The 14,656-nt window shown below is 45.4% G+C and overlaps 1 protein-coding gene across 1 annotated transcript in view; it reads left to right on the top strand.

Moving 5' to 3' along the window:
* endou (endonuclease, polyU-specific) overlaps positions 1-14,656 on the top strand; it is a 164,631-nt gene that overhangs the window by 133,589 nt on the left and 16,386 nt on the right. The window contains exon 10 of the mRNA XM_041174297.1: positions 732-838. Coding sequence (XP_041030231.1) covers positions 732-838 — 107 coding nt within the window. The remainder of the gene's footprint in view (positions 1-731; positions 839-14,656) is intronic.

Genomic DNA, 14,656 nt, shown 5'->3' on the forward strand with positions numbered 1-14,656 from the left:
AGGGAAAGTGGGGGAGAGGCAAGAACGAAAGGGATGTTCTCTGATGCAGTAGAAAACAGGAATGATTAAATAACAAAGGAGATGATAGAGAAAAGAAAAGGAGATGGTAATGGGACAGGTAAAGACACAGATAATGGGTCCGGGGAGGTGTAAATGGCAACAACAGAATCCTTACCAGCATCCTCTACCCCCCAAAAAAATTCATGTAGAAGTTATGATGTGAATTATTGGACCCAGTGTTGAGTCCTGAAGGCTTTAAGGTGCTTCTGTTGAGCTTTGTTGGAACAGTGCAGGGGGCGAAGGACAGAGAGCTCAGAGTGGGAGTGGAGCAAAGAATTCAAATTATAAATGATTGGAAACTCAGGGCTGCACTTGTGGACTGAAGAAGAGTTCTGCAAAGCAGCCACCCATAAGCACCGAACACAGTATAAATTGTATATTCCTATTTTCCTTCACCTGGCAAAGACAAGACTCCTGCTTGGCTACTAAAGTTAATCAGGCTCATACTTAAACTTCTGAGAGTTCATTGATTTTCTTTGTAATGTGACGGATTGTCAGGGCTGAAATGTAAATTTGTAACGACAGCAAGGATTTCTACTCCAACCTCACACTCAATCTCTGAACCCTCAGGAATTCCCACATCCTCCATCACTCGCGACTGACCAGCTGCTGATTGGTTGGTTTGGGTTCTGTTGCTATAGCTAATCCTGGGATTAATTTACTCTAAACAGGTGAAGTGAAGAAAGGGGAAGTGTCTGGATTCCACAGCTGGATCCATTTCTACCTGGCAGAAAAGAATGGCGCGTTGAATTATTACAGTTACAACTACAATGGGCCGGTAAGTGTCTGGTAGAGACTGTGACAAAGACTGAGCTGTAACACCATTTTACCACAATCCACCATCTTCACATTGCTCTCTCGTCCCCACATCCCCTCCTCTCGCTTAACTGCCCCTGTGTGTATACTCACAGCACTCAGCTCCAGCTCCACAGCTCATTTACTAACCTCTCTAATTCCTCTTATTTGGCAGCCCCACCAATCTCTGAGATTCCTGTGCTCCTCCAATTCTGGCACATTCCACATTTCCACCTCCCCCCACCTCCCCACAACACTCCCTGCTCCCCACCTCCCTCCACCCCCCCACCAACCCCCCCACCACTGCCCCCTGCCCCCCCACCTCCCTCCGTCCCCCCCACCAACCCCCCCACCACTCCCTGCCCCCCCACCTCCCTCCACCCCCCCCACCAAAACCCCCACCCCCCCTGCCCCCCCACCACACCCAGCCCCCCTGCCAACCCCCCAACACCCCCTGCCCCACCACCACACCCCACCCCCCCACCTCCCCCCACTGCCCCACCCCATTGCCCCCCCATGCCACCGCCCCCCCCCCCCACCCCGCCACCCTCCCCCCCAACACCCCCAGCACCCCCCCCCGCTCCACTATTGGCAGCAATGCCTTCAGCTTTTTAGAGCCAAAGCTCAAATCCCAGGCATCCAATTGGTCGAATCAGTCGTGTGGTTTTTCTCAGGGAAGGTGAGGCTTTCTCATCTGAAAGCGAGAGGTCTGAAACCCGGCCTATTTGGTGGAGCCTGTTTAAGTTGTGGCACTAATCCCTCCACCCCCTCATGAAGGATGGAAAAGTGAGTTCTGCTGTTCATCAGCCTGTGCTTTTAACTGGGACCATGTGGTCAAACTGCACTGCACCTTGGGCCTATGTCAGAGTGCCCATGGTTTGTGGACTGTGTCATTTGTGTAGCCCAGGCATAGCCCATCCCTCTCACTGATAGGACGATAGGTCAGGAAATGGGGGGGAAGACAGTTTGGAGATTTAACTCCAGCTTCTTACCAAAGTCCTGAAAACTGGTGCCTCCCATCACACTGACTGGAAACAGAGGTGACGTGTGGTGAACACTTTCCATCCACCTTGCCCATGATCGGCCGGTTACAGAGACTGGTCTGGGGGCCTCCCCAGGGTAAAGGTGAAAGGGGAACAGCCTAACCTAATGTTCTCTACACAAAAGTGCAGAGAGTCTGAGTGCTTAATTCTAGGAATTTGGTAAGTCATGAAATTCAATGCAATGAAGGAGGAAGTACTGTTTTGTTCTTTTACAAAAAAAGAATTGGTTCAAGAGAGGGAGCCAGAGACCTGACAAGTGAAGCATTGAATAGCTGAGCAGGTAGGAGATTGTTGGTGAGTTTTAAGTTTTCTTTCCCCACTCTAAATTAGGACAGTAGTTTAAACTGGTATTGGGGAAATATAAGTATTGCATTAAATTTATAGTGTAACTAGTTAAATTCCATAATATAACCACAGATAATCCTTCAGTAATATTTCTAAACTTGAAACATAATTAATTAAACAAAATGGTGATGTGTTGCATCTGTAACATTTGGGCCCTGGTGGACACCATGTGATGCACAGGAACCACATCTGCAGGAAACACCTGTAGCTTGAGGAGTTGATGAGCTGGACCCTGAGCTTTGGACATTACAATGAAGCAGGGACACTTTGTTCTTGGAGGCAGTCACATCTTTTAGGCTAAGTACTTCAGGTTTGGTCCGTGAACAAAGAACAAAGAAAAGTACAGCACAGGAACAGGCCCTTCGGCCCTCCAAGCCTGTGCCGATCATATCGCCCATCAACTAAAACATTTTGCACTTCCGGGGTCCGTATCCCTCTATTCCCATCCTATTCATGTATTTGTCAAGCTGCCTCTTAAACACCACTATCGTACCTGCTTCCACCACCTCCCCTGGCAGCGAATTCCAGACACTCACTACCCTCTGCGTAAAAGATTTGCCCTGCACATGTCCTCTAAAGTTATCTCCTCGCACCTTAAATCTATGTCCCCTAGTAATTGACTCTTCCACCCTGGGAAAAAGCTTCTGACTATCGACTCTGTCCATGCCACTCATAATTTTGTAAAGTTCTATCAAGTCGCTCCTCAATCTCCGTCGCTCTAGTGAGAACAATCCGAGTTTCTCCAACCTCTCCTCATAGCTAATAACCTCCAGACCAGGCAGCATCCTGGTAAACCTCCTCTGCACCCTCTCCAACACTTCCATATCCTTCTGGTAATGTGGCAACCAAAATTGCACACAATATTCCAAGTGTGGCCTAACCAAGGTTCTATACAGCTGCAGCATGACTTCCCAGCTTTTATACTCAATATTCCTGCCATTGAAGGCAAGCATGCCACATGCCTTCCTGACTACCTTATCCATCTGTTGTTGCCACTTTCAGTGACCTGTGGACCTGTACACCCAGATCCCTCTGCCCATCGATGCACTTAAGGGTTCTGCCATTTACTGGATAATTCCTACCTGTATTAGACCTTCCAAAACACATTACCTCGCATTTGTCCGGATTAAACTCCATCTGCCATTTCTTCGCCCATTTATATCCTGTTGTATCTTTTCACAATCCTCTTCACCATCTGCAATTCCTCCAACCTTAGTGTCATCTGCAAACTTACTAATTAGCCCAGTTACATTTCCCTCCAAATCATTTACTGATACTACAAACAGCAAAAGTCCCAGCACTGATCCCTGCGGAACTCCACTAGTCACAGCTCTCCATTCAGAAAAGCACCCGTCCATTGCTACCCTCTGTCTTCTAGGACCAAGCCAATTCTGTATCCAGCTTGCCAGCTCACCCCTGATCCTGTGTGACTTTACCTTCTGTACCAGTCTGCCATGAGGGACCTTGTCAAAGGCCTTACTGAAATCCATGTACATAACATCCACTGCCCTTCCATCGTCGATCATCTTTGTCACTTCCACGAAAAACTCAATCAAGTTAGTGAGACATGACCTCCCCTTCACAAAACCATGCTGCCTCTCACTAATATGCCCATTTATTTCCAAATGGTAGTAAATCCTGTCACGAAGAATCTTCTCCAATAATTTCCCTACCACTGACGTAAGGCTCACTGGCCTGTAATTTCCTGGATTATCCCTGCTACCCTTCTTAAACAATGGAACAACATTGACCGCTCTCCAGTCCTCTGGGACCTCACCCGTAGCCAGTGAGGATACAAAGATTTCTGTCAAGGCCCCAGCAATCTCCTCCCTTGCCTCCCTCAGTACTCTGGGGTAGATCCCATCTGGCCCTGGGGACTTATCCACCTTAATATTCTTCAAGACACCTAACACCTTCTCTTTTTTTGATCTCAACATGTTCCAGGCTATCTACACACTCTTCCCTAGACAAATCGACTGCTAAGTCCTTCTCTTTGGTGAATACTGATGAGAAGTATTCATTTAGTATCTCTCCCATTTCTTCTGGCTCAACACACAGATTCCCACCTCTGTCCCTGAGTGGGCCTACCCTTTCCCTGGCTATCCTCTTGCTTTTTACATATGTATAAAAGGCCTTGGGATTTTCCTTAATCCTGGGCGCCAGTGACTTTTCATGACCCCTTTTAGCCCTCCAGACTAAAAAGGCAACAGTGCAGGGTGGTGATGTGGGTAATGATAACCAGAGTGTGACACAAAGGGACAGAGTGCAAAAACAAAACAATGCACAAGCAAATAAGGTCAGAGAGGGGGAATATTGTAAAACGACAGAATCAAAATCTCCTTATCTGAATGTATGCAGCATTCACAACAAGATGGGTGAATTGATAGCACAATCAGAGATAAATGAATATGATAGATAGCCATGACAGAGATGTGGTTACAAGGTAACCAAGGCTGGGACCTGAATATTCAAAGGCATTTAAAATTATGCAAGGACAGGAGGAAAGGAAAAGGAGGTGGGGTAGCTCTGTTAAGAAAGGATGAGGTCAATACAATAGTGAAAAATTATTTTGGTTCCGAGGATCAGTTTGGGTGAAGATAAGAAATAGCAAAGGAAAAAAGTCACTGGTGGAAGTGGAAGTAGTTAATAGGCCACCAGGCAGTATCTACTCTGTAAGGCACATTAATAAAGAAATAATGGGGGACTTTAATCTTCATATAGATAGACAAAATAAAGGTAGTGTGGAGGGAAAGCTCAGATTGTATTGGGATGTCTACCTAGAACAATACATTCTGAAACCAACCAGACTTGGTAATGTAATGAGACAGGATTCATTAAGGACTCATAGTAAAAGGCAATTCTAGGCAAGAATGATCATAACACCACAGAATTTTGTATTCGGTTTGAGAGTGAGAAATGTTGGACTGAAATTTAAAATGCAATTATAAGGGTATAAAGATGGAGTTGGCCAAGGTGAACTGGGAAAATATGTTAAAAGATTGGATGATAGAGAAGCTGTAACAAACATTTAAAGAGATCATTCATAACTCTCAACAAAGGTATATTCCATTGAGAAAGAAAGACACTATAAGAGGAATGTACTATCCTTGGCAACTAAGAAAGTTAAGGATGGTATCAAATTAAAATAAATGATATACAATGTGGCAAAGATTATTGGTAGCTCAGAAAGAAAATTGGAAAAATTTTCAAAACCAGCAAAGGATGACTAAAAAAAATAAAGAGGGAGAAATTAGAGTATGAGAGAAAATGAGCAAGAAATAGAAAGACAGGCAGTAAAATCTTTGACAAGTGTATAAAAAGGAAAAGAGTAGCTAAAGTGAACATTTGTCACTTAGAGGGAATGAATAATGGGAAATGAGGAAAAGGCAGAGGCTTTGAACAAGTGTTTTGTTTCTGATTTCACACAGGAGGCACAAAAATATCCCAATAATAGTAGAAAATCAAGAAGCAAAAAGGAGGGAGGAACTTAAAACAATCACAATCACTAGAGGAAAAACTACTCGGAAAACCAATGGGACTAAAGGCTGACAAGTCCCCAGGACCAGGAGCCTGGATTCTATGGTCTTAAAAGGAGTGGCTGGAGAGGGGGTGAATACACTGTTGTAATCTTCTAAAATTCCCTAAGTTGTAGAACGGTCACAGTGGATTCGGAAACTGCAAATTTAACACCTCTGTTCAAGAAAGGACGGAGACAGAAGCTGGAAACTATAGGCCAGTTAGCTTAACAACTGTCATTGGGAAAATGCTAGGATCCATTATTAAGGAAGTAGTAGCAGGACATTTAGAAACTCATAATACAGTCAGGTAGAATCTGAGTCAGAGTAAAAGGAAAATTGTGTTTGACAATCGATTAGAGATCTTTGAGGATGTAACAAGCAAGGTGGATGAAGGAAAGGCTGCGAATATGATGTTCTTGGATTTCCAGAATGCATTTGATAAAGGTGTCACATCAAAGGTTACTTAGCAAGATAAGATTACATAGTATAGGGGTAACGTATTAGCTTTGATAAAGATTGGTTAGCTAACAGGAAGTAGACAGTAGGGATAAACTCAGATAGGCAAGCTGTAACTAGTGGACTATCACATGGATCAGTGCTGGGACCTCAGCTATTTACAATCAATACCAAAGACTTGATAGAGGGGACTGACTGTATTGCAGCCAAACTCGCTGATGATACACAGATAGGTGGGGAAGCAAATTACAAGGAAGATACAGAAAGTCTGAGAGGGGATATAGATCGGTTAAGTGAGTTGGCAAAAAATTGGCAGAAGGAGTATAGTGTGGGAAAATGTGAGGTTGTCCACTTTGGCAGGACAGTTCGCAAAGCAGAGTATTACTTAACTGGGGAGAGAAGGCAAAATGCTGCTGAGGGATCAAGGTGTCCTTGTAGATGAATCACAAAAAATAACATTGCAGGTACAGCAAGTAATTAGAAAGGCAAATGGAATATTGGCCTTTTTTGCAAAGGGGATGGTGTATAAAAGTAGGGAAGTCTTGCTACAACTGTACAGGACATTGGTGAGACCGCTATAGGACTATTGGTTATCTGATCTTGTCTGTAACTTAATTGATTGCAGCCACCCCAACTTGCCATTTAATAAATTCTCTTTGGTTCGGCCAAGACTTTAAACAACTAAGGCAAAGGCAGAACTCTCTGGATAGTAAATGTTAAAATAAGTTTATTAAGACAATGACTCTCTACAACTTCATGTAGGGGATCATTTTGTTGAAGCATAACCCTTAAGAACTCTTTCTTTGGCAGGTGTTCTCTAGGAAATCTGCCTCAGGGGATCTTCAGAACATTTACTTTATCCCCAAAATGACAATCACCTCATGCCAGAATTGGGCCTGTTGTAACACGATGGCTGATCAATTTTGTCACTAGATTAATTTAATTGAAGCCCCAATTTCTTACACCAGCTACTTTAGACAGGAATGCAATAGAACTGTTTGATACTATCTCTTCGTCTGATTCTATATAATCTTTTATTTAGACAGTTTCAATTTTTTTATTTTTTAAAACTCTTTATCCTTAATTTTTTAAAACGAAAAAAATTAATAACTATCTTAATGAGTAACCGTACAAATAAAAGCTTGCAGTACGACAGTGATTCAATACACTTATATTTTGAAGAGAAAGAGGAAAAAAGGAAAAGAGAAGCAGGAAAAAGACAAATGGAAAGAGAGAAAAAACCCCTCCCCAAACCCCCCCCAACCAAATAATAAATAATAAGAAAATCACCAATAATCATAGGTCAGATATAGTCTCACCTGATATAATTAGGGTCAGTTACTTAAAGTAGAGAGCTGTAGTTCCTCAAAGTAATCTAGGCCACATAAAATCCATCAGTGGAGCCTCTTAGTTCTAAAGTTTAAAGGGCAGAATTTTCCCAGGTTTACACAAAGTGCAGTAGCGGGTGGGTAAAACAATGCATTACCTACCAGCCGCAATGGCGGGTTTTCACGCTGTATCATCCCAAACCCGCCTCATTATTTATGCATTCCCAGGAAATACACCGTTTCCATGGCGAGTGGGCCGGCATCACCTCACCACTACATCACGCCAGGCGCTATGTTTAAAGTCCAGCCACAAACACAGCGCTCATTGCTTCCAGCTCACCACTGCTGCATAGAAGGTGTGTCCAACAAAGGAGAACTGACCACAGTCCCCCACTTCAACGATGGTCCCTCAAACGACTGCTGGATGCTGTGGAAGCCCACCGGGATGTCGCGTACCCCCAGCTCTGGCTGCAGAATGGGCAGCAACATGACCAATCCAGCTAGGAGGGAGGCAGCGGCAGTGGTGGTCAGTGCCAACACCCTTCCGAAGAGGAACAGCCACCCAATGCCACAGGAGAATGAATGATCTCCTCCATTCCACCAGGGTAAGTCACTCTTCATCACTCTCAACTCACACACTCACAAACCTATCACACATCTACAGGGCCCTCACTCACTGCCAGTGCAAGGAACATCACCATTCACTCTCTCACACTCACCATCCAATTCAATATCCTGCTCCCGCTTTCTCCCCATATCCTTTGATCCCTTTCGCCCCAAGAGCTATATCTAACTCCTCTTGATAACATAAAATATTTTGGCCTCAACTACTTTCTGTGGTAAGAATTCCACAGGCTCACCACTCTCTGGGTGAAAAAATTTCTCTTCATCTCAGTCCTAAATGGTCTACCCCGTATCCTCAGACTGTGATCCCTGGTTCTGGACTCCCCCACCATCTGGACCATCCTTCCTGCATCTACCCTGTCTAATCCTGTTAGAATTTTATAGGTTTCTATGAGATCCCCGCTTCATTATTCTGAACTCCAGCAAATATAATCCTAACTGACTCAATCTCTTCTCATATGTAAGTCCCGCCATCCCAGGAATCAGTCTGGTAAACCTTCAGTGCACTCCCTCTATAGCAAGAACATCCTTCATCAGATAAGGAGACCAAAACTGCACAAAGTACTCCAGGTGTGGTTTCACCAAGGCGCTGTATAATTGCAGCAAGACATCCCTGTTCCTGTACTCGAATCCTCTGGTTATGAAGGCCAACATACCATTTGCCTTCTTTACCGCCTGCTGCAGCTGCATGCTTACCTTCAGCGACTGGTGTACAAGGACACCCAGGCCTCGTTGCACATTCCCCTCTCTCAATTTATAGCCATTCAGATAATAATCTGCTTTCCTGTTTTTGCTACCAAAGTGGATAACCTCACATTTATCCACATTATACTGCATCTGCCATGCATTTGCCCACTCACTCAGCTTGTCCAAATCACACTGAAGCATTTTTACATCCTCCTCACAGCTCACCCTCCCACCCAGCTGTGTGTCATCTGCAAAGCTGGAGAAATTACATTTAGTTCCCTCATCTAAATCATTAATATATATTGTGAATAGCTGGGGTCCCAGCACCGATCCCTGTGGTACCCCACTAGTCACTGCCTACCATTTGGAAAAAGACCCATTTATTCCTACTCTTTGTTTCCTGTCTGCCAACCAGTTTTCTATCCATCTCAATACACTACCCCCAATCCCATGTGCTTTAATTTTACACGCCAATCTCTTATGTGGGACTTTGGCAAAAGCCTTCTGGAAGTCCAAGTAAACCTCATCCACTAGCTCCCCCTCATCAACTCTACAAGTTACATCCTCAAAAAATTCCAGTAGATTTGTCAAGCTTGATTTCCCTTTTATAAATCCATGCTGATTCTGTCCAATTCTGCCACTGTTTTCCAAGTGCTCAGCTATTAAATCTTTTACAATGGACTCTAGAATTTTCCCCACTACTGACGTCAGGCTGACTGGTCTATAATTCCCTGTTTTCTCTCTACCTCCCTTTTTAAATAGTGGGGTTACATTAGCTACCCTCCAATTTGTAGGGACTGTTCCAGAGTCTATAGAATCTCGGAAGATGACCACCAATGCATCCACTATTTCTAGGGCCACTTCCTTAAGTACTCTGGGATGTAGATTATCAGGCCCTGGGGATTTATCAGCCGTTAATCTCATCAACTTCTCCAACACCATTTCCCTACTAATACTAATTTCTTTCAGTTCCTCCCTCTCACTAAACCCTGTGTTCCCCAACATTTCTGGTAGGTTATTAGTGTCCTCCTTTGTGAAGACAGAACCAAAGTGTGTATTTAGTTGGTCAGTCATTTCTTTGTTCCCCATTATTGATTCCCCAGTTTCTGACTTTAAGGGACCTACATTTGTCTTCACCAATCTTTTTCTCTTCATGGTATGGAGTGATTGGTGGCCCTTTGGTGCCTCCGTGTTGCTCAAATGGGTGGGCAGGCTAGGAGCCCGACCCCAATCATATCTCTGTGGCTGCGCCTGATCTGTCTCACTTACAGAGGCCTGGTCAGTTTATACAGGTGTCCCTAATGTGTGGCCACTTCCCTTGCTTACCCTGCCCGCCCCCCCCCCCACACCTTGATTCCCTGTGTGCAGGATGCAGCGCCAGGGCAACACTTGACCCCTCCCTCCCCACCGACAATGGTCGGCTCCAAGGTCGGCCAGCACATACTCCCGGACACCATCCCCAGTCTGACAACAGGCACCTCCGAGTCTGCGTAGCACTTCACCCTGACCCTGGCGAGCTCTGCAGAACGTTACTGTTCACTCACCTCCAGTTCACCCAAAGTGCAGGCTGCCAAGTGCACGTCACCTGTGTGCTGTTGTGAAACACGTTGATGTGCTTTCCCATTGACGGAGACAGACGATCCTGCAAGGATTCGAGTGCCTAGTGGGATGGCCCTTTAATGATATTCTGATGAATTACAATGAGCTCCCTGACAACATTTGGTGGGAAAACAGGGCCCACTGTCGGCAGGCTGAGCAGAAGATCGGAATCTGTCTTCCCACTGTCGTGAAACTGATCGTGTCATATTGCCCACGCACCCTACATATCACACCTGCTGCCAGCGGGCATGGAAAATTCCACCCTAAGATTCTGCATAAGATCACGTATCCAATTAGTAAAAGGAGGTGGGGCAAACTATCCAATTTAATTGAATAGTACGTCCAGCCAATAATGTTAAACAAGGGAGTTCACCAGTCTGAATTTTTGTAAGAGGGACGCCATTTGGTTCCACCCTAAAGAGAGCTGGAATAGGAGAAGGTTCAATGTCACTACTGAAAATGTGTGAGAGTGATCTAAAAACATTTGTCCAAAACGTTGCCAATTTAGGATACGACCAGTACTTATGAATTAGAGAGGCTGGGGCAGTGTGACATTTATAACAGGTTGGACCAAGATTTGGATCAATTTAAGATCATTTCACCTTGGATAGATAGATACGACATAAGATTTTAAATTGTAGCAACCCATGTCTTGTACATACAGATGAGAGAGAATAGACTTCCAGCTATCCTCTGATAAGTCTGAGTCAAAATCTTGCTCCCAAAAAGTTTTTAAGTTAGAAAATGAAGGTTAGTGTCGTGAAAAAATTAGAGAATGCAATTTGGAAATGAACCCCCTAACAAAAGGATTTCATTCCAAGATATCTATCGGTGATTTAGGGGCAATAAAGGAAACGAGGTGATATTTTTGCACGCAAAATCTTTTATTTTTAAATAATGTAAGAAGTGTGTGTGGGGCAGATCATATTTCCGAGATAGAAAGTCAGAAGAAGCAAAAATATCATCAATGTTTGAGTTAACAAGGTTTTGATGCCTCTCGCATGCCAGACTTGGAAGGCAGAATCTCCAATGAAGGCAGAAATAAAGGGTTTGCATGAACGGCTGTATAAAGAGAGAGATTGTAACCCAAAGTGGGTTCTGAACTGAGTCTAAATCTTCAGTGACTGTCTAACAATAGGGTTTGAAGGAGAGTGACTGGCTGAGAAAGGAATGAAGGTGCACACAGAGCAGGCAGAGATGTGGATTGACAGTAGTTGCCACCAATTGCACCCAGGCTAAACTAGCCGAGTGTACAGTTTCACATTTTGAGACTAATCGGAGCTTGAAGGTCTCTCTTGCCAATACATTCATCCTAATGGCACATTCTTTACATACTCAGCAATTAAGGCTTTATATTTTCATAGCAAATAAAGCTCAGACTTTCTAACTGATTCATTCTTAATTCATTAATTGAACTAAATTAAGGCTCATTACTTTTTCAATCATCTTTTACTGACCTGTAGATAATTAATATAATAATCTTTAATTAATACAATTGGTTAACACATGACTTATGGTTCAAAAAAGACAGCTTGTGGACAACAACAGCTTGAATTCTTACTTACCAATCTTGAGCAGATTGAACAACGAGCCATATTCTTGAGCAAGACTTTGGTAGAATATGGTGTCCTGTAGCTTATCCTAGGAACATAGGACTTCAGAGCTGGTGTAGACCATTCAGCTTTTCAGGCTTGCTCTGACATAGCTGATCTACTCCACTTTCCTGTCTGTCCCCCATAACCCTTGACTCCCTTGTCTATCAAAAATCTATCCAACTCAGCCTTGAATAAATTTAATAACCCAGCTTTGGCTGCTTTCTCAGAAGAGAATTGCACAGACTAACCACCCTTGAGAGAAAAAAAAATCCTCCTCATCTCCATCTTTAAAGGGAGACCTCTTATTCTTAAACTGTGTCCCCTGGTTCTAGTCTCCCCAACAAGAGGAAACTTCCTCCTGCTATCCATCCTATTAAGTCTCCTCAGCATCTTATTTGTTCAATATGATCACCTCTCATTCTTCTAAACTCAAACGGGTATAGGCCCAACCTGCTCAACCTCCCCTCATAAGATAAGCCCTTCATCTCAGGAATTAGTTGAGTGAACTGTCTCTGAACTGCTTCTAATGCAATTATATCTTTTTTCAAATAAGGAGACCAAAACTGTGCACAGTGTTCCTGATGTGGCCTCACCAAGGCCCTGTACAGCTGCAGTAAAACTTCCCCACTGTTATATTTCATTCTTCTTGCAGTTAATGCCAATATTCCATTTGTCTCCTCAATCACTTGCTGTCCCTGCATACTAACTTTTTGTCCTTCAAATACGAGGACACCCAGATCCCTCTGTACCACCAAGTTCTGCAATCCCTTTCCATTTAAATTGTATGCTGCTTTTAAATGTTTCTGCTAGAATGGACAAGGTCACATTTTCCCACATTATACTCCAAGTGTCAATTTTTTACCCATTCAATTAACCTGTCTATATCCTTTTTGAAGACTCCCTACCATCTCTTCACAACTGACTTTCCTACCCAGCTTGGTGTCATCAGCTAATTTAACTGCTATACATTATCCAAATTAGAAAATAATGTATTTATTTAAACAATGCAGCCAGAAACAGAATGTGGAGAAAGCCAAGGTTGACTTTAAAATGACTTCCTCAACCTTGTTATTTATAAAACTGAATAGGGTGTGAAAGTGCTGGATTTTTTAAACTAAATTTGACTATCCAGGCCTACCTATACCACACCTAGAAGACTTGGTACAGTTTTGACTTACAGTTTTAAATTTGTTACAGTTTTAGTCTCCTTGCAGAGGGATATTCCTGTATTCAAAACAATTCAGAGAGGACTCACTAGGTTGATCCTTAGAATAAAGATGTTGTCTTAGAAAAGGTTGGGCCTATACTCACTGGAGTTTAGAAGAATGAGAGATGCTTTTACTGAAACATGTAAAATGCAGAGTGGATTTGACAGTGTAGATGCTGAGAGGATTTTCACCTCATCTGGGAAGCTGGAACTGGGGGGCAGAGTGTGAAAATAAGGGGTCTCCATTTATGATGGAGAGGATGAGAAATTTCCTCTGAGTGGGTTGTTAGTCTTTGGCATTCTCTTTCTCAGAGAGCAGTGGAAGCTGTGTCATTGAATGTATGCGAGGCTGAGTTAGAGAGCTTTTTGATCTGTGAGGGAAGTCAAGGGTTACAGGCAGTGGGGGGGGGTGGGGGGGGAAGTGTGTAGTGGGGGGTGTGGGGTTGGGGGGGGAGGTGTGTAGTGGGGGGGTGTGGGGTTGGCGAGGGGGGGGAGGTGTGTAGTGGGGGGGTGTGGGGTTGAGGAGTGGGGAGGTGTGTAGTGGGGGGGTGTGGGGTTGGCGAGGGGGGGAGGTGTGTAGTGGGGGGGTGTGGGGTTGGCGAGGGGGGGAGGTGTGTAGTGGGGGGGTGTGGGGTTGAGGAGTGGGGAGGTGTGTAGTGGGGGGGTGTGGGGTTGAGGAGTGGGGAGGTTTGTAGTGGGGGGGTGTGCGGTTGGGGAGTGGGGAGGTGTGTAGTGGGGGGGTGTGGGGTTTGGGGGGGTGTGTAGTGGGGGGCAGGGGGAGGTGTGTAGTGGGGGGTGTGGGGGTTGGGGGGGAGAGGTGTGTAGTGGGGGGTGTGGGGTTTGGGGGGGTATGAAGTGGGGGGGTGGGGTTGCGGGGGGGAGGTGTGTAATGGGGGGTGGGGTTGCAAGGGGGGGAGGTGTGTAGTGGGGGGGTGTGGGGTTGCAGGGGGGGTGTGTAGTGGGGGGTGTGGCGTTGGGGGTGGGGGGAGGTGTGTAGTGGGGGTGTGGGGTTGGGGGTGGGGGGAGGTGTGTAGTGGGGGGGTGTGGGGTTGCGGGGGGGGGTGTGTAGTGGGGGGGTGTGGGGTTGGGGGGGTGGGGAGGTGTAGTGGGGGGGGGTGTGGGGTTGGGGGGAGGTGTGTAGTGGGGGGGTGTGGGGTTGGGGGGGAGGTGTGTAGTGGGGGGTGTGGGGTTGGGGGTGGGGGGAGGTGTGTAGTGGGGGGGTGTGGGGTTGCGGGGGGGGTGTGTAGTGGGGGGGTGTGGGGTTGGGGGGGGTGGGGAGGTGTAGTGGGGGGGGTGTGGGGTTGGGGGGAGGTGTGTAGTGGGGGGGTGTGGGGTTGGGGGGGAGGTGTGTAGTGGGGGGTGTGGGGTTGGGGGTGGGGGGAGGTGTGTAGTGGGGGGT

The sequence above is a fragment of the Carcharodon carcharias genome, chromosome 25 (genome assembly GCF_017639515.1).
Source record: "Carcharodon carcharias isolate sCarCar2 chromosome 25, sCarCar2.pri, whole genome shotgun sequence".
Lineage (NCBI taxonomy): Eukaryota > Metazoa > Chordata > Chondrichthyes > Lamniformes > Lamnidae > Carcharodon > Carcharodon carcharias.